Source organism: Lytechinus variegatus, chromosome 1 (assembly GCF_018143015.1).
Source record: "Lytechinus variegatus isolate NC3 chromosome 1, Lvar_3.0, whole genome shotgun sequence".
Lineage (NCBI taxonomy): Eukaryota > Metazoa > Echinodermata > Echinoidea > Temnopleuroida > Toxopneustidae > Lytechinus > Lytechinus variegatus.
Window position 1 is genome coordinate 80690077 of NC_054740.1, and position 21327 is coordinate 80711403.

Sequence of the window (21327 nt, forward strand, 5' to 3'; positions counted from 1 at the left end):
AGCGGAAGTTGTTGACAATCAGACCTGAAAAGCACTTACAGAGCACTTTTTGAAATTCCATTTGTAAATCAAACAAAATACTGAAAGCTCGATTTCCGAATTGAATATGTTTTTTATATTGACTTCGAAACTTGATATTTTATGTTCCATATCAGTCTATTGAGCAAGATATGTATCACATCGAACATACAATGCGAGTGCAAAGCGTGAGCGAAAATTTTATTCAGTGACATTAAAGATTTTTTTTCCCGGATTTTTTTTTCAAGTCTTCCCCTCACCTTGTTTTTCACTCGATCCCTTCTCTTTTTTCCCTCTTTTTCTCCTCTCTTTTCCCTTTTTATATTTTTTCTTCTTTCTTTCACCTTTTTCTTTTTTAGTTGCTCCGCCAATGGGGGGAGGGGGCCTCAGGCCCCCATCCTCTGGATCCGCCTATGATTGTTTAAAAAAATCACTTTGTTGCATCATAAATAATATTATGTAAGTTAAGTGCAAATTTTGTCGAGGGCACCAAAAAAGGCTATGCAAAGTGCGCGCCCGCGATCGCCGCCGCCGCGCACATAATATTGCGACATATCGAATCACTACACTCGGGTTAAACATCAACAATATGGCAGCTGTGAAAAGGGCAATTGTGTTTGGAACAGTAATTCGCTATACTGACCGTGAACTAGGTGTATGAAGGACTTAAGAGGCCGAGTGTTTAATCATGGTAAAGTTTAGAATTTTATGTGAAGTTTCGGACCTCATAAAGATAGATTTTAGCAATTAAATCAAGTCTAGAAATGTCCTCACCAATCATTCCGTCTTGTTTATTAACTGTTCAGTCCCATTCACTGTATATGATGTTGGAACTGATATTCAAGGGGGGGGGGGGGCAAGCTACCTCAAGTGATGTTCGTGTAGGCTCCACTCACATATATATATATATACCGTATATATATATATTAATATATACTAATAAGGCGTAATTAGTATACATCTCTATGGCTCCATTCAACCTCACTACCACCTCGTGTTACACCTACCCGAAGTTCAAGGTGGTGAACTCACTCTAAATAATACTACCGTTATTTAGTAGCTAATAGTAGCCTACCGGTACTGTCAGAGTGGTCAAAGGTGGGATTTTAATGGGGGGGGGAGGGAATATAAAATTTATGCAACGAGACATCTTTAAAAAAATAACAAAAACTGAATATCTTTGCTTTTCACAAATTTTCACTTTTCCATGCTTCTATCAGTCTCAAAATTGGTGATTTAGAGCCAGTAACATTTTCCTCACACATAACACCCCCAGGAAATTAAAATCAACAGTAGACCTAACCCACTCTGGTACTTGATTTAGTGCAGCAGTAATTCAGAAAGAGCTTCAAAACATTTGGATAAAACAAGGATTCTTTGAAGTTCAGGGTTCACTCAAGCAGGATATTTGCAAGCTTGGTGATACTTCCAAGCAGGCTTCAAAAATGGTGTTAAAGAAACTCGTGGATCTTGGTTTTTTTCATTCAACTTTACTTGTAGCTTCAAATTTTGATAGCATGAAGTAGAAATTACTCTTTTAAGATGAGCCAATTTTCTAATTTTTTCATGCATTTTGAAGACCAAATTAACATTTTGGCTTAAATACAGAGAACATTCTCTGGCAATTTATTGTTGGTTTGGGGGTCTATTGTTTGTTGGATTTTCCAAGTGAACCAGAATGTCCTAAAGTTTGTCAAAATCTCTCAGAGGCTCTGAACATGAAAATGAATTTCTAACATTACATACCCTAACCCCAAGAATTACCCTAAACCTAATCCTGAATGAAATTCTTAACCTAATCTTCATCCTAAAAAAACCCTGAGTTACCATCTACATCAGGAGATGTTAAATAACTGCATAGAAATTTGACTTATCACTATTTTAGCATCATATCTTTGTTTCTGGTATAAATTTTGCCCATATCCATATTTTTTCTTCAAATTTTACTGAGGGTAGGTGTACATATGGAACTCTTGCTACTGGTTGTCCAAGGTAAATTTCTGGTGACTTGGGCTATTGTTGAGCTTGGTTTGTTTAACCAAAGATCTCTAGAGATTGTGGGGTCGCAAGATGAAAGGTTGTAGATGCATTTGTTTCAAAATGTCAGAAGTTGGGTGTGTAATATTTGTGATTTGGCAATGGTTGAGGTATAAATGTTAACTGTATGCTGTCAAGAATCTATTCAGTATTGACCGTGCAAGAGGGGTAACTAAAATTTTTCTGATTCATTGATCTCATAGGCAAATGAAAATGTAGTCATCCCTGTTCTTGATGAGGATGGAGACGATACTGATATGGAAGAAATGTTGGAGTTGCTGGACGACAGAGCTAACCCAGAGAAACCAACCTTAGAAGAACAGCTTGCCAACTTCAGACAAGAATGGCAACTAGAGTTGGTGAATGTACCCAAAGATCAAGGTGATAGCCGTGGCAGTCCAGCTCTACGAGGTAGTCCTGCGTTACGTGGCAGTCCAGCCCCCGCTGGCAATCCAGTCCTGCAGGGAAGTCCTTCCCCACAGCCAGGACAAAGGTCATCATCCCCTTCGATGAGGGGATCAGAGAAGAAGAAAAATTCAGCTAGATCTTCTCCCTCTGTGGTTGGGACAGAACAGCAGAGGAATGATGAAACAGGTCCTGGTTCCATAAAGGGAAGCGAGGAAGCCTTGAGGAGTAGCAACAAGAGTTCATTAGGAGAGCCTAAGAATGAGAGTGATGTAGAGGTTTCATCTCTCTTGACTGAATCGGTAGAAGAAAAGGTACACTTAATTAGAGGGAAAATATTACATGGGGGATGTAAGTGCTCAAAAAAAACCCTGGAAACTGAAGCAGAGAGCCCTGGAAAATCCCAATTTATTGCCATGCTCAAGCTTATCGATTGTTGCAGATGATATTTCTGGTAATAAAATGATAATGATGATTAACTATCCAGACCACCAGTACATGTCCAATGCTGCCGGTCATCAGTGCAATTTCCCGTCCCCAAAATTATTGGCACTTCGTAAGTAATAGCTTATCCAGATAAGTATGATTTCAAATCACTTAATGATTTCAAAGTATGTACATGTAGATCTAAGCTGATACTTCTTTTGATCCTAGAAATTTGGAATTGTAAAAAAAATCAGCATGGCTGTTTTCAAGATTTCACAAGATTTGTTTACATTGATCCCCACAATTGGTCCAACATTCTTGTCTTAATTTCAGTCATGAATCTTGTTTGCAAAATTTTAGCATGAATATTTGTCGTAACCTTTTGCACTCATCTTTCTGTGATTACAGGCCAAGTATTTGTTCAAGCAAGGTGTGAAACATGAAAGGAATGGCAGAATGTATGAAGGTAAGAATTATTAGTTTTTTTTTAATTCTTTTTTGTTGGGGGTATGCAGGTTTGTATAATAAAAGATGAGTGTGTTTTTTAATTGGGTACATATGTCCATTTTGATCAGAATACAAATTGTAAAAAATGTAAATGGAGTGAGAGAGAGAAGTGGCTAGAGGGGAGAGAGAAATAAAGTCAGAGATTCAGGAGGGGAAGGTTGAGAGATAAAGGGAGAGAAAGGAAATTTTTGAAAAGGGTATGCTGTTAAGTGGTTTAATTTACTTGTATTCTGGAGAACTTATGCAATTATGAAGTTTTTGCCTTGATCCAAATTGAAATCATGACTTTGATAGTGATCTACATTACTGTACACATGATTGTCATTCCTCTAACATATTAAGCTAAAACAAATTGACTTAACCTGTAGTAGGAAAGTTCTGCACTCCTCAGGCCTACTAGGTTGAGAAGGTCAGAATATTAGCCTTGAAATAGATACACATTAAACTCATCTTGTTTTCCATGAAGAGCACCTTTATGCTGTATGTACATGTAGCTGGGATGAAATCACTCAGGCCTCCTGCATAAAAAGTCTTTTCTTAGAATGAAACTTTTCAAGTGTGCAATGTTATTTGTTTGTGGTATAGAAAATGTTGAATCAAAGACCCTTGGTAAGAACAATAGAGGGATTATTGGATTTACTCAACATGGATACAATCTCTGATTCAGTGTACCCTTATTCCTTTCTTATTGGTGGTCACTTTGTTCTTCTAAATCTTTTAACTAAGTGATGAATAGGATTAAAACTTTCTTGGCTTCTCCCCTATAATGAGAGCACCCACAGCATCTCAATATGAAAGAAGAGGGTGGTCATTGGGTCAATCATGAACCTCAAAATTTGATTCATACATAAATGAGTAAAGTTTGAGTGAAATAAACATGGATATTCCATTCTAGCTACATGCAGCCTATTTAGACTCTGTGCACCAAAAGACCTCCTGAAGTGCGTTTGTTGTTTTATGATGAGGGTTCTGATACGTATTTCTGAGATCATGCGTTTTATCAAGATGGTCATGCTTCATTTTCTTTATCTTTATAAAGCGGTCATGTTTTACAAGCAAGCAATGCAGCTTGTACCAGATGTGGAAAGCCGTGTGCAAGAGAGCGAGGGAAACAGCAACAGTGGTAAGAAATTCAGTGGTTTAAATATTGAATATCATCAAATGTGTACATGTTAGACAAAAAACACAGAGCACAAAGATTGGGATTATCAAAGATAGCATTGTTTAACATAACTTTTCCTTTTGATGGTTTTCCTATTTGAAATATTTTTTTGAAAAATGAACATATTGATTCCTCGTTAACTAATTTTTTTTATTTATTTTTTGTTTATGATATACTTTGACCATCGACCTGGCCATGTTAAAATTATCTTTCTTTTATTTTGAAATGAAAAGTTTTGGTTTTGAGTTTGAGTAATTGCTTCGTAAAAAACGTAAAGTAAGCAGGACAATCTTTTATTTAGAGTGGTCATTTAAACATTGTAATTTAATATTGCTTCATGTATCTTTCATGGAAACCTTTAAATAATTTGATAGTTGGTATTGTTTCTTTGTTCAAATTAGGTTCTGTTGCTGGCAAAAAGCGAAAAAGTCAGTATAATGGTTTTAAACCCCCTTTTCTCCAAGAATAGATTTCAGTGAAGTCCTTCACCATATGATTCTATACAAATAGAATGATCATTCAAACTTTAGTTTGCCCATACTTGAAACATTTGAGCTTTTAAATTGTCAACTAAGTTTCAATTTTATTTGTCCAATTACAGGTAGCAACCAGGTCTCAGACGATGAAGAGTAAGTACCATAAGGTTTGCTATTAGTTGTGGTATTTTAAAAGTCTCATTCTATGTGTTCTTAAATCATATATTGTCATGTTAGTGCAAGAATGCCCTTAGCAAAGTATTTTTGCGCACCACATCAGTGCAGAAATGCCCTTAAGCAATGCTCTTTTGCGTGCTGCTAAGGACGTTTTTGCACGTGTGGTGTGAAGGGCGTTCTTGCACCAACACAATAATTTGCATTATGATGATGTGTCTTTGTTTAGTGATTAAAAGGTATTATTTTTATGATGTACATTCCATTAGATGGTGTGAAATACAAAGTTTGGGTCCCAATTTACTGGTGTGTTGATGCCTTGAATACATTTCAACACACAAGGCTCCATGGATGGGTGGGGGCTTGAAGAATGATAATCTTTCAATAAATTCACATGCCTCAGTACCCATGTATTGCCTTGTGCATTGCTAGACAGACCATTGTAACAATATATATTGTACATCTAGTTTTGGTATTTGCAGGGCAACCAAGTCATTAAAGCTGCTAGGGTTTTAGTATGCTCTATGTAAAAAATTTTATTCCGTGCTGTAAAAATGTTTATCACGTTTTTATTGTATATTTCAAACAGATCGCCGTTTGTTAGAAGGCGTTAGTATTGTATATCTTTTCATATCATTTCATATGAAATACTATCCTCTCTATTTGCAGGAGACAGGAACTACAATGTAATTTCATCTACCTAAATAAAACTTAATATGTAAATTTTACTCCAGTATTTCGGGGAAAATGCAAATTAGCCTCTGCTCATGTGATGAATGTGACTTTTCCTAATGTATTCTTTCCTTGCATTTCTGAACATTTGAATCTTCAGAAATAACAACAATGAGGTTCAAGAGATGATCCTGTAAGCTCATTTCTCTTCTCAAATTCATCTCACTATTGAGTGATGTTTTATAATATGCTGGTGTTTAATCTCTGGAATGTTGGCTTCGTACTTATGTTAATTAATGTCTTATTTGAAAATGAATGTTTATAATGCATGGTTGTTTGAAAATTAATTTTGTTTATTAGATTTTCTTTCTTCTCTTATGGTATCACTACCCCTTGTCATTGGGGTTAATGGTCCATATCAATTTCAATTTTATAAACAATTCATTGCTCTTGCATATACATTGAATTGCTGCTATTCATAACTAGAAAAAAAGACTGGATATGATGAAAAATGACCTTGATCCTTAAATGTTGATGAGTATGATTTTGAATTTTGATTTATGAATTCTGTAGCAAAACCCCATTCTCCTGTTTATGACTCTCAATATGTGCGCCATGAATACACTTCAGCGTTCAGCAAATAAAAAAGGTTGGGGGGGGGCAATTGAATGACAACTTGTAGCAGCCCTTATACATAAGAATAAACAAGCTTCAATATTTTTACCAAGATTTACTTGTACATTATGATCAAATACAAAAACATTTGGCATGCCAATTGGTAGTTCTTATGTTTTAGGTAAAAACCATTACTCCATTTTTGTCTTGCCTGCATAGCAGAGCGATACTCTAGGTGCCGCTTTTCCGATGGCGGCGGCGTCAACATTGAAATCTTAACCAAGGTTAAATTTTTGAAATGTCATCTTAACTTAGAATGTATATGGACCTAGTTTATGAAACTTGGACATAAGGGTAATCAAGTATTGCTTAACATCCTACCTGAGTTTCAGGTCACATGATGTAGGTCAGAGGTCATTTAGGGTGAATGAACTTAGACCATAATGGGGGAATCAATATCAAAATCTTCACCGACGTTAATTTTTCGAATGTGGATCTAGTTCTTGAAACGTATAGGGGAAGGCGGGGTAAGTTGTGACAGTTTTTGCTTTTTGCATGTTAGAATTGATATGATTAATAATCTTGTCGAAATAAGTACCTTGCCTTGAAATTTAATTCTTCTGAAATATTTTCTACCTATATATAACTTTCTATCCCCACACTGAAAGTCATCGTGACCTTTGAAAAAAACGATGTCAAATGGCTCAACTTGCCCCATATATGGGGTAAGTTTGAGCCACCTTCTGGGGTAAGTTGAGCCACAAAAACTATGTACAAAATGTATGAGGGGAGAAACAGCATGTTAATTTTTTGTTTAAATTTTTTTCACTTGCTAATTCTCTTTAAATACTAACATCCTTTAAAAGGAAAAAAGCAGTCATGTAAATTTGCTCCTTTCAGCAAGCATTTCAATCGATTTGTATGGTTTGTTTGTTTTTAAGATACATTACCATAGGAATTACCATGGCTCAACTTGCCCCATGCTGTTTGGCTCAACTTACCCCAGTCCGAACTTAGTGCGATAATTTTGTATCCACACATTTATTATGCATCCATCATATAAAAGACTATGACAAGAATGAAGATCCATACCTGGACTGATAATGTTGTTATCATGTCTTTATTATATTTAAAGATGTGTGTATTTATAAAGCACTTATCTATTTCCCACTCTTTTTTACTTTTTTGGCTGAAATTCATATTTTTCCCTCTAAAAAACTACTTTTGTTTCAAAGTTGAAAATAATGTGGTGGGGTTAGGGGTTATGCTATGGGTTATCAATACATTACACCACCACAATGTCTGACTCATTCATTATTGGCCTGGGGCTGGTGGCTCAACTTGCCCCTATGCTCAACTTACCCCGCCTTCCCCTACATAAGAATAATCAGGTATGAATGAGTGTTTTGCACATGTCTTAGGTCACATGTTCATGGTCAAAGGATATTTTGGGTCACTGGACATAGTATTTTTATGAAATTTTTCATTTGTGAATAATTCAATAGCTGTTTTCAAAGTCAGCACTACTGCTATATTGAATCACATAATGCCGTTCATTTTGTAAGGGGTTTAATAATTTTTGAGCACAACTGTACTGTATATACATGTACAGTACATGTAGCTTTTGTTTTCACCTATATAACCATATGAAATGAAATCTACCCAGCTGGTATTTGGCTTGTTATTTCTCTATTTAAATTTCAAATGACAGCATGTATCCTAAGCTTGAGGGTGTCATCAAATTTGAATCCAATAATATCTAAGGCCCTTTCAAGGCGCAGGGTCATACTTTCATTATTTATTCTCTTTTGAAATCTCCCAAAAGTAGATGATAAACAATTTACATTATTCAAAATACTTTTATAGGGGAAATCCAGAAAAATTAGTCAAATATGTGTTGTACTTGGAATAATGCACTAAGTTCCGCTCTATTCATCACACAAAACTTATCAAAAAGAATGTACACTACCTAACTACTAGTGAATGAATTGAAAAAATGTGCAAGAATAGGTTTTAACCCAATTTAAATAATTTGTTATGCTTTTCATCTAATTCCAATTACCGGTAATACAAGCATAATACAGTAAATTAAGAAATCGAAATGCAACGGCCCTGTTATTAGTTAATAAATATCCATTTATCTATAGGCCTATCTATTGAATTCAGTTTTGTAGCCTGTATTAAAGTTCAGTGGACCTGATCTCCCAAAGTGCCTTCCATTCACATAAAAAAACAAAAATACATTAATTCAAAGCATTCAGATAATGATAAAAACAAACAACAAAGCAAACATATTCACTCATTGCTTTGCACCCATTGCCAGCCATATTCCTTTATAGTTTACCGCAGGTAGTTGTTAGGAAGGAGAGGGGTCTTGCTGTTTTCCTTTTCCCTCATGCTCAACACTGTAAAAAATTTATGCACTAATCTGCATCTGTTGACCATCTGGTTAGATAAAAGAACATGTGAATAATAAGTGTTTAAAACTTCTGCATCAGAACATCATATCTCTGCAACTCATTGCTGTCCCTTTTAATGATTTTTGATGATTTCTCTCAACGGTCAGATGTGTTAGGCATCTCATGAGAGAACACAAACTTTTGTAAAATCATACTATTTACAAACGCAAAAATGAAACCCAAAAAAAACAGAAACAAGCATCAGAGATTTCAAATTATTGACAGGACATTAAAATACCTGCAAATGACAGGAATATACTCCAATATTGAATTTTTGAAAGTTAATCTAATTTTCCTTTGATAGACTTACAATCGCAAAAATGAAAAAAAAAAAACAGAAACAAGCATCAAAGATTTCAAATTATTGATAAAATGACAGGACATTAAAAATTACGAGATGGGCATAATGCTAAATTTGAGAAATTATTTGATACTAAAATTGTAACATAAACCATTCATGAGCTTTTTGAATTATAAATTGCGATTTTTAAGCAATGTTTTCATAAGTTTAGAATTGGTACTGCGATGCCAAAATCACCTCAGCAGAAGAACAGTGTGCCGCATGGAGGCTCAAAGCCAAGTGGAATGTTAGGAACCCTGATACGCTTTAGAACCCATCAACATGCTTTGAATAAATTACAAGAGTTACAGCTCCTTCCTAACAGCACCCTGACATTACAGTGTGCTGTGGTGTTGCATTATCATAAAAAAAACCCAGCTATGAATGAAGCATAGGTATTTGATTTGCAGTGTGGAATGTGTTTGGTTAGCCAGTGATAAGTAGGCTACATGTATTGTCTTATCATAAAAATAGAAAAAAAAAAATCCCATGTAATAGAATGTAGATTGTTGATATTGTGCGTAAATATGATCATTTAAGTTCCTTATTTTTCTTAAATTTTTGAATTAGATTGATTTCAGCAATAATTGCAATTTGCCCAATCGGGCTCTTTTTTACATTGTACATGTAATGTTCAAATTTATGTATGTTCCTTTCCTAGTATGAGGTATTCCTTATGAGCTACTACATGTTTATTTGAAATATTCATGTAGCTTACATTTACCCCCTCTTACTATGTCTGGCAAGTTTGTTCTATATTTAGGTTGGTACAAGTGTCTGTTTTTTATTATAAGATTTTCACAGTTCACTTGAATTATTTGCGAAATATATATAAATGTAAATAAATGCCAAAGTCCAACACTGTAAATGTAATCATCTTAGACTACAGCTTTGTCATTTGCACAGGGTGTTGAAAAATTGTGTGATGTTCGTAAACTTTTGAAGTTTGTTTTGTTTTTTAAATATCACCTGTTCTTTATATTTTGCATCCTTTGCAAATTGTTTGTATGCCCAATGAAAACCACACTCTTTGAAGAGCTTTATTGGGATGTATTGTTAAAACTTGATACACTCTAGTGGCATAAACTTCATTTATTGCTTATTGCTTTCCTCTTTATTTATTTCATTCTGTATTTGGGAGTGTTTCATTCATTGTTTGATTCATCTTCCCCTTCATACTCTTCATGATACATCTTTCCAGTATAAATGCATTATTTCTGAGGTCCCACAATCAATCCAAACTATCTGTCTTTATTAGATAAGAAGAAGCAAAAAAATAACTTTCTGTATTTATGCATTTCATTTATTGTTAATTCTTTCTGTATACTCTACCATTATTTCTGAGGTCCCACAAGTAATCCACACTATCTCCATAGGAAGAAACAAAAAGGGGGTTTTACAGTTATACAACCAGTTATAAAATAAATTTTCTGCCTTCCACACTTATTCTATGTTTTAGATTATGTTCAAGATTATCTACTTTATTATCTGTTTGATAAGAATACATATATTTAAAGAAATATTAATTAGAATATTTATTTTATTTTCCAGTGATGACCCTGATGATATAGAGACTCTGTCAATCCAGCTTCAACTGATGACCACCAATGATCTTAGATCTTCATGCTATAACAAGACACCTCAGACTGTGAGTAGAAAGTAATGGCACAGTTACATTTCCCCTACTTCGAGCCAAAAACAGCAGTTTTAACAATTTTAGTACTAGCTACATGTAGGTGGTTTTAATAAAATGAATAAAAAGGCTGTTTTTTACTCACCTTACGGCCGTTGTAGGGGAAATGTGACTGTAGCAAAACTATTTAAATTTGCCCATTTCCCAAATGGGCAATTCCATAAATGATGTACGTACAACCGCTTAACTCATTGAGTGCTTTGTGCACGCTACGTATCCTACTATAACATGCCACACTCGTGCTCGCACGCCTACTATTGATTGCTTTGTGCTTGCATTGTTTCCTACCCTCGCCTGCTTCGTGCATGACTGCGCACATTCGGAATTACAATCATTGTTACGCCGTTTTGCATTGTATTGCGCATCGCATGCACGCCGTAATTAGCACTATTGTGTGCAGTGCGAACTCTGCTTTCTGACAAATCAACTTACTCACGCGGCTTACATTCAAATTTTTCGAGTATTTCTACATTTTTTACAAGATATGGCTCCACCTCTGAGAGGGAAGAGACCTAGGTTTTTTGATCCATACAAAACACTCCACAAAATGGAACTACTTGATACAACTCATATTTTAGCGGTAAAGATAATAACCAATCCATATAATGAGGACACCATTATAAGGGGTATGAAATTTCCTACAACTTTACTACACAATATTTTGTGGATAAACTAATCGTTAGAGAGTTACAAGCAATTGTAATCATGACTATTGAAAGGAGTGAATACGACTCGCGATCCCAAAATCAATGTGGCACAGGGGGGTTTTGTGGCTGGCACAGGGGATTAGCATCGGATTAGCACTGTGGCGTTGGGTTAGTAGTGTGCGTGGCATGTTAAGTGTTAACTATATGTGGGACCTTCAAGAAATTTTCTGTCTCTAATTTTTTGTTCTTTTGACAGTCTGTAATGCTCTCAAACATCCATGATTTGGTCAGTTTATAAAATGAAGTTCAACTTGAGAAAAATGGAGGTCGGATGTACAAAAAGGTTGACTATTTTATGGAATTGCCCAAATGTAAAGCTGCAAACTAGTATCCATTTGCAATCAAGAGCTCTTGTAGCAGAGAAGAGTAGTTTGTTCGCTCTAAAAATATACGATCTTTATGGTTATTATTTTTAATTTGGTAAAAAAAACAAATAGACTTAAATAATGAATATGGATGACTGAAAACAAACCTGTAATCATCTATTTTGTGATTCCTGGTTGTGAGGTAATTAACGTACAGTGGTGCTCAAAAGTTAGTGAACCAGAAAATGAAGATATTTTAAGTGTTCAAGTTCTGCCATGTTGTAAAGTCAGGGGTGGTGAAATATGACATTCAACATGAAGTCTACATCCAACACTTGGCATGAAGAAGTGCACTCTGTGGTGGGGTTCACACACTTTTGAGCAGAACTATACATGTTCATGAGCATCTTTGCATTAATAGCTTTGCAGTTGTTGTACATGATCCATCATTTAAATATAGGTCTGCAATTATTTGTTGCAAACATTCAAGTCCTTGTTATTTTACCCATAAGGTATTGACATTTCCTTGAGAGTAGCAGCCGTGGTGTTCGTACAACATTTCTAGTGTGTTAGTGAGATATTTCTCATCACATCTCATGGTGTTTTTACACACTGAGATAGAAGACTATTGACGATTCAAATTCTTGTGATCAGCTGTAAATTACATAGATGTCCAGTGATACATATTTTGATTCATTGAGGATTGCTCTGCAAAGCTTGGAAATCGCTTTGGCAAATATGTGTACCATGATACTGTGAGGTGAAATACTCCTCCACTTGACAAATGCTCAAAGTACAGAATCATTCTTCTCCAACCCAAGTCCTGATGGTAAAATCTCTCTCGTCACTAGTCAAATTGATAAAGCAATTTAAGTCAGTGATTTATCCATTGATGATAAAATCTCTCTCATCACAGTCAGAGATTTATTCATCTGAGTACATGACCTTCACCTCCTGATCTATCATGATCAACCACTAAAACTATTTGTTTTCAGTGTAAATCACATTTCCCCCCATCGCCCCAAGTTCAAACTCAGGCTTACGGCTTATCCCATTATTAACAATCTCAATTTTGTCTTGAAATTTGCAGGCAACCCACATCTCTTCGCTGCCCATTGAGGTTCTGCTCTACATCTTCCGTTGGGTTGTGACTTCCAGCCTTGACCTGCGATCTCTGGAGCAACTTTCCAAGGTGTGTCGAGGTTTCTATGTCTGCTCTAGGGATAGTGAGATATGGAGGAAGGCATGTGTGAGGTTAGTATTGAACCTGTTGTTATACTTTTGATCTTTTGTAGCCAGTGCTTCCTCTGTCACTGCTACATGTATGTTTCTGTTGGCCTTGCTGTTAGAGGACGTATGGTGTGTGCTATGCTTCTGCTACTGCTGTTCTGTTCATACTAAACTACCTATACTGTTGCTAAGCAACTGCTAGTGCTACTAATACATCTTGTCTGTTGTTGCTATTTCTACATGTGAACACCGTTCTTGATAAGAATTTTGTTGGACAAGATATCTTATTGTAATGAATTCAGTCTCTAGGACAGATGGGTTTTGTTTTTTTGTTTTTGCCTAAATAAAGTAATTTCAGTGCAGTATCCCTTTTATGATAGAAAAATATTTCAATATAATTAAACAACTGCATCACTGTTCTAGGATCTTCTGGCAGGTCATTTTTTTTATGGGGTGGGGAGTGGTCATTTTGAAACTGTCCTACTTGAATACTTCCCTTTTTGTGCATTTTTCATGTTGGATTGTATCTGTTACTGATGTTTCCCGAGGGGAGTTTTCCTCTTACACCCTTTGACATGTTTTGTCACCCTTTTGTTCAAGAATGTGGGGGAAGAAGTCGTATCTGATGAAGGAGTATGTCTCGTGGCGTGACATGTTCATCCATCGTGCCCATCCCCACTTCAATGGTGTTTACATCAGTCGAGTCACCTACATCAGACAGGGGGAACCCAGCATGGATGCGTTCTATAAACCATGGCATCTGGTGGAATACCATCGATTTCTCAGGGTCTTTCCTGATGGTAAGTTGACTCTATGTACAGTTCTTCTAGTAGTAGTTGTCAAAGTGGTAGGGGTAGTGGTGATAATGATGGTAGTGATACCATGCAGCTGGTGGCACCTTTGGGCCAGGTTGTTGTTTGCCCCAGTTATCTGTGGCTGGCGACAGGCCTGCATAGGACTGCTTGTATGTCAAAATCATGTATTCACAAGGTTGTCTGGGTATAACTGAGAAGATGTGCACCATCCTGTGCTATTTGATGGAAAGGGAGACTTTCTAGATCATTTGCTTCTCGCATGTATAGCAGAGTGAGACTTAGGTGCCTTTCTGATGGTGGAAGCAGTGTCTTCAACTTTGAAATCATAACAAAGCTCAGTTTTTGAAATGTCACCTTAACTAAAAAGTATTTGGACCTATTTCATGTAACTTGGACACTAGGGTAATCAAACATCACTGATCATCTGGCATGAGTTACATGTCACATGATCAAGTTTAAAGTTCAGCTTTGATCCCTGTTGTATCAAAGCTCATCCAAGGATAAGATTTTTTATTTTTGCTTTAATTTTGAAATTGAAAATTTTTGTAAAAATGATTGACAAGTATCAGCAAATGGATGAATGTAATTTCAAAATAACATGATTTTTTTCGCCATTTAATAACAGGTATTTGGGTAATAAACATTAGTGTTTATCTCTATCTGGTCCCCTTCTTTATTAAATCTCCTTTTCCATCTTTATTTGCTACATGAGGAATGAGGGGGGGGGGGAATTATTCTCTGATGCCCCTGTAGCGCAGACCTGCTGTGTATGATACATATTTTCCATAAACCATAGCATATTCAAGTGTTCTTGGGGGCATTGGGCTTAATGGGATAATGGCTAATCTATTTTTTCTCTTGAAACCTAGTAACAGCCTTCCCCTGGCTTAAAATAGCCATGAGGCATGCATTCATTCATCTTTGTCTCAAAGGTATGCATGACATGTGAAATTAGCTGGCTTTCAGGCCATTGTCTGACCTAGCAACAATCATGAATCATGCTTTCATCGAGGATTAGTGTCCCACCATTATTAGACAAATTCCTGAAGGTGATGCACATGTTCTTCTGCATTTGCTTCAGTACTTTTGAGTAGACAGACCATTGTGAATAGAAGAGTATTCATCATTGATTTTTTTTTAAGAACCAGACTGAGTGGGTAGCTTGTTTTCAAGCTTTATATTTGATTACCTTTTGTTAATAGTCTACTTATGTAACAAATTCGTAATTTGTATTGATGAATGCATGATAAAAGATACTGTGCCTATTGGATGATAGCGTGAAAGGCTATTGTAAAACATCGTGTTTATGCATGAGATTTGGGAAGTAAAATTATGACGTGGTGGTTTCTTCATCAACTGCCAAAAAGTTTTCTTATCGTTTGCTGGAGTATATAAGACTGGCCTTGCTTGCTAAGAGACTGGAGGCAGTGAGCAAGCAAGGCCAGTGTACAGAGACACATATAACAGAACATGTGACTAGTCATGTGATGATGATGTCACTTCATGATGATGTGACCACATCTACATAACAATAAACATGCACAACACAAGACTTTACAACACACCATAACCCCCAGCTAACCTTTATGCTGTATGCTGGCCTTGTTTATTATCTATTTATGTCAGCCTTTTTTCGGCTGACATGAATAGGTGATGCTAGTGGGCTGCGTTTTCAACTTAAAAGCAATTTATGCTAATTAGATTTGAATCAAAGATTCCAGTGGATATGTTGAGATTTATTTATTCCAGTGGATATGTAGGATTTATTTACAGTTTTTTTTATTTCAGTCAGGGTTGTCTTTCATTTACAAATTTAATTATATCTGCAAACGTTAAGTTGACCTATTTCATGCAACTCGGACATTAGGCTAAGAATTGATATTTCATTAAAAAAAATAAATGAAACTTGCATAAGATGGTTTTGGATATCACATAACAAGATTCTACTGGTTCAAGGTTGAGGTCAAGAAACCTAAGATATTATGATCAAAAGAATGTTCTTTTTCCTCTCGAGAAAAATTCATCTTGTTTTAAAAATCAGCAAGCCCCCAAAGTCCAATGTCCCTTTTCTACTGACTGACAAAGCACCACACTGACTGTGAAATAAAATATCTGTGAGGATTTAGGATGTTAGAATTTTAAAATGCATTGAGTGGCAGGCCTTCTTTAAGCTTTTCACATTTCTCTCTTACCTTTATGATAATAAAATAAGGTAAAAATATTAAGAGTTGTACGCTTGGCTATTATAAGTACCTATGTGTGTCTGACTGCGATTTTTATTGTGCAGTGTGAGTGATCACTGTTTGACTATTCATTTGTGCCATTGAATGTGTACCTGTTCAGTGTTTTATATTCACATCCCTAAATTTGGTCTTAATTTTGTAAGTTGTAATACTCTTCTTCTTTTTTTTAAAAATGGATGATGATTGAGTTTTGTCTTTTTGTTTGTGCTTTTGAAGGTACCATCATGATGGTAAGCTCATCGGAAGATCCTCAAAGTGTAGTGAGTAAGATGCATAAGAACTATCCCATGTCTGGTCGGATGATAGGACAGTACTTCATTGATGGAAACATAGTAAGTAATCATATTTTTAATTTCACTTTAGGTTGTTTAATGTACAGCAAATAAACTAACAAATCTTGTATTGAGATTTGTGAATTACATTCTTTTCTCAAATAATACCCCCTCTCATTTCGATATAATGTAAAAATAAAATCAAATAAATGTTTATATTTCAATTTTGAAAGGACCGCTATAGTCAATTCTTGCTACTTTGAAGTCATATAATCTTTTTACTGTATATACTCTCTATCTGTCCATCACTTCTACCAAATGAATGTAGTTGTCAGCTGTCCTTGAGAAGGAGAAGGTCAAGGAGATTGATACGGGCCGTCGTTACATGCGACACCGGAACGCACAGCAGAACCTACCCGATTCAGAGCAGACTTTTGAGTTGGTGAGGATTACTTACATATGACCTGGTATTGTGAGTTAGACAAAATAGACGTCAAGTTTGATAAAACCGTAGGGGGCAGCAAACTTCATCTTGCAAAATATCTTTCAGAATTTCTTCTGATAAGAATGAAATAAGGATTTTTCTGATTCCTCATTGACATATATTTTTCTTTATAATGTTCTCAAACAGGCAAATCTAACTTCATCATTGCTCCAACAGGTCAATTTGATTGAAGTGGTATAAAGTACTCTTTTAGAATTTGAAAAATTCAATCACTACGCCAATGCATTTGACCGCGCCGCTCGTTGTCATTATACTTTCAAGTCTTGCACATCTATTGTAACCAAATTTGTACATTGTTCCAAAATTACTCAACATTTTGTATGAGTAAGACCCAAAAATTGCTTTAAAAATGTGATTACGTGTACAAGGTCAATGCAAATTGTGTTTTTGAACCTAAAATCATAAATGTATGATTACTTTTTACTTTAGTTGGATATTAAAATTGATACTCTCACCCAAATTAGCATTCTAATAGCTATATAAGTTGAGTTAAAGGCAAAAACATACAGCAAAAACAAATTTAGGGCAAATTTCATACGCTTATGTACATAATGAAAAATATAAACAATTTTTTGACAATTTTATTATTTGCATCCAGCTCTATGTGCGTGTAAATTTTCACGAAATCGTGCAATCAAATTGAACCCCCCCCCTGGTATGTATTGGTCTGAAATAGCTCAGTTAAGATAGGGATAAACATGTTCCAGTTCATCCTAATTCCACATTGTTCAAAATGTTTTTCTTACTTTGTTATCTGTCCTATAGGAGCTTAAATTTATTAGCTATGGTGCTCGTCTGAATTTACATTTCTTCAAAGATTTGTATTTCTTACTTTGTTTTGTCTTACAGGAGCTGAATATTACTAGCTATGGTCGGAGGCCAAACATGAAGTTAGAATGGAAGCGGTATGCTTGTCGCACTCTATACAGGTAAAGTGTATGAAGCTAGAAATGGTATTTTAATGGCTTACATGTATTCAACGTTTTGTCATTTAAATTCAGAATTTGAATTAGATGCACACTGTACTTGATATTTATTTCTTATAAAACGCATAATACTCACTTTCAGGAGATCTGACTTCATTACAACTGTGCAGAGTAAGTCATTATCTTTAGACATGTATAATATATTGTATATGAATTAGGTCAATAAGTACAGAGTAAAAGTGGGGTTATAAAGTATATTCATTGAAAAAGAATTTGGGTAGAGCTTTTAAAAGAAGGAACACACATGGGAAAATCTGTGCATATATTTATGAAAATTAAATAAATACAGATGGAGTCTTATTTTTATTTTGATTTAGGTCAACTGGGAATGAGAACACCACAGAGTTTGACATGACTCACCAGTTCTATCCGTTCTACTTCTCCCGTGTGAAGAGCTATGCAAAGACTGCTGAAACCCTCCTCTAGACTAGCTCCCCTTCGTGTATCAGGTGACCACTGAGTCAGGTGATCAGTCACATGTTGCAGTCACATCACATTATGTGACTATACAGAGCTCATATGTTCCTATTACCTTGTCAATGCTTTTTGTACTAGTGTTTTGTCAAATGTTTTGTACTGTGAAGTTATTCAGGAAATGGAATCTGTATAATTCTCTTTACTAAGCAAATTAGAATATTGGCCCTGCAGCATTAATTCACAAAGGTAGATTACCTTTAAACCATGGGTTAAATTGTATCATATCAAATAGTTTTATTATAACCCATGGAATAACTTTTACACCTGGCCGTTAATATCATTGATTTAACGGGTAATAATAATAATAACGCACCTCCGAATATAATATTTCTAGATAGATGGCGCTATATAAATGCCTATTATTATTATTATTATTTTGAAATGTTGGAGAAGTTGACTCAAGGGACCAAGCCGCATGAAGTCATGGATTCAACCAGATTCAACCAGCATGTTGCCTCAACCCACCTATTAAGGCAAATTTTAACATCAATCATATGACATCTAGATAGATCCTTGTCATTTGATTGGTTGTTTGATGTCGATCATTCTACAATGGTGTTATCTTCATGGAATTTTGGATCCATACAATTCAAAAAGCGTGCAGTGAGACCACAGGCACCACAAGTAAAAACTGTTTGTGTTCGCAGCATGCGTCTTGTATACGACAGTCAACAGACCCAGCTCGCACTACATAAGAATTTTGCTTTTGCATCAAAATCTGTAAATTTCAAATAAAAAGGGATACATTTTTAGGTGTCATATAAATTGAATAATGAATGTTATTTTCATTTGAGCAATGGACAGAATACTTCATTCAGTGAAAGATGAAATGAATGATCCATTCGACTCAGCTATGCTTCATTAAATGGATCAGTTCATCTTTCACCTCATGAGGTATTCTGTCCATTGCACTCATAAGCATTGATTTGTATCCATTTGGTTAATATAACCCACCTACATGTATGTCAAGTTGACCCATACAGTGAGTTCTGTAAGTGTCTTGTTTCACAATAATTTGTTGGTTAGGATTAGAGACACAGGCCTACTTAAATTTCATGTTGGCTTAATGTGGATTTTTTTCATATGAGGAATTATTGCAGGAGCTATATGTTGATCTTGTTGCCAGCACCTAAGCCTTGTTTCATAAAACTTATGATAATGATATTCCACCTTTATATAGCCCTTAATACATTAAATCTTAATGTTCTACAGATATATGGGTATCCCCTCTCCTTGTTACAGATTTTTGCATACCCCCAAATGATCCTTGCACTTTCTCCACTCCCTGGTGAGCACTCCATCATGAGCGACCAAACCTGGGTGGAGAGGGTTTTGTTTTGGTGTTGCATAATATTGTACAAGCATAGACATTATTGATGATCATCTAATGTCAAACCAATGTTTTGAATCCTTTATTGAACTCATTTTGATGTGATTTTAAGAATACACTCAAATATTGTTTCTTGTGGGTATGAAATGTTTTCTAACATATTTAAAGATTATTATATTGTGATAAAAATTTATTTTTTAATGAAGTTGAAATTTACCTAGTATATCATTATATGTACACACGTAGCACTTTTTGTAAATTAAAGTCTTTTATTATCAAAGTAGGTGCCTTTCAATATTGCAAACTGGACACTTTTGAGCAATTAATATTGAATTAACAATTTAATTTACAGGCAAGTGATTTATGAGTAATATTGCTAAATACATGTATGCATAGAGTACACTGTAAATACAAAGTTTCCAGTTTTCAATCATAATTAGTGATAATGATAAATTATATTTTAATCATCATAATTTAAATGAGACTCGGTAAGTATGAAGTCACTATTTGAGTTCGTTGATGCAGCTTTATCTTCAAAACTATGATTATGTGTATATGATATTTTCTACTTATTATTCTATATTGCCAAGTTTTTTTTTCTTTTCAAAAAGCTAGTTAATTGGTCCATGCTGTCTATTTTTATTTTGTTACCCCATAGAATCCTGTACTTGCCTTAGCTATTGTGGTCATTAGTTTACGTCATACAAAATCGAAGAAGGATTACATTAATATGGCATCAATTAAAGTTTGAATTGCAATTCGTTGTTTCATTGTCACTTATTCATCATGCATCTATAAAGTTTTGTTTTAACCAAGAGTGTACCATCTTGAACTATTTTTAGACAAGTTATTTAGTGTTCACTACCCCTCCCCCTCGAAACTTAAAAACCCTTAACATAGGCATATGTGGACACATGACTGATGAAAATTTACCCTATTCTTGCTGATGAGAGATATTATTTCAGTATTTGTTAAATGATTTTAGCCTGTCTTTCAGGAGTTTGATATTTTGAGACTAAGGCTACCAAAGAATGATGTATTTACATAAGACAACATAAGTGAAATCCAATGTTATGTGAAAACACTACCCAATATAATCTTCCATGAGATATTTCTTACTGAAATTATTTTGTTGGAGCTCTACATATATAGAAGTCATGTCTTTGTGCAGTACAGGGGTAAATAAACTGGTTGTCAACAGTGATTTTAATATATTGATAATTTTATATCGACTGTTTTCTTTTGATCTACTTTTTTATAACTGTTGCCCACTCTACACATTAAGCATCTTACTCCTACATTTCATTCAGAGGAGATTCATTATAGATGTGTAAATACATCTGTAGCTAACTTTTTTTCTTACAATTCAGAAATAATGAAATCATTACCAAAACCATGTGTTAATATCTATTTTATTTCATTATCAAACATATCAACAATAGCTTTTATTTACATCTGCTTATAAACTCTCAT

The 21327-nt window shown here is 35.0% G+C and overlaps 1 protein-coding gene across 2 annotated transcripts; it reads left to right on the plus strand.

Moving 5' to 3' along the window:
- Positions 1–577: 577 nt before the first annotated feature.
- LOC121424769 (F-box only protein 9-like) lies at positions 578–18670 on the plus strand. Of its 2 annotated transcripts, XM_041620544.1 has the most exons (13): positions 578–709; positions 2259–2774; positions 3295–3352; positions 4433–4516; positions 5157–5184; positions 6038–6070; positions 10843–10939; positions 13087–13250; positions 13827–14026; positions 16501–16616; positions 16885–16998; positions 17911–17990; positions 18365–18670. In XM_041620544.1, the coding sequence occupies exons 1-13, from the start codon at positions 707–709 to the stop codon at positions 18471–18473; spliced, it is 1602 nt and encodes a 533-aa protein (XP_041476478.1). In that variant the 5' UTR covers positions 578–706; the 3' UTR covers positions 18474–18670. The 2 variants fall into 2 exon arrangements, with proteins under 2 accessions (XP_041476478.1, XP_041476486.1); XM_041620552.1 differs by lacking the exon at positions 6038–6070 and having other exon boundaries at positions 579–709.
- Positions 18671–21327: the final 2657 nt, after the last annotated feature.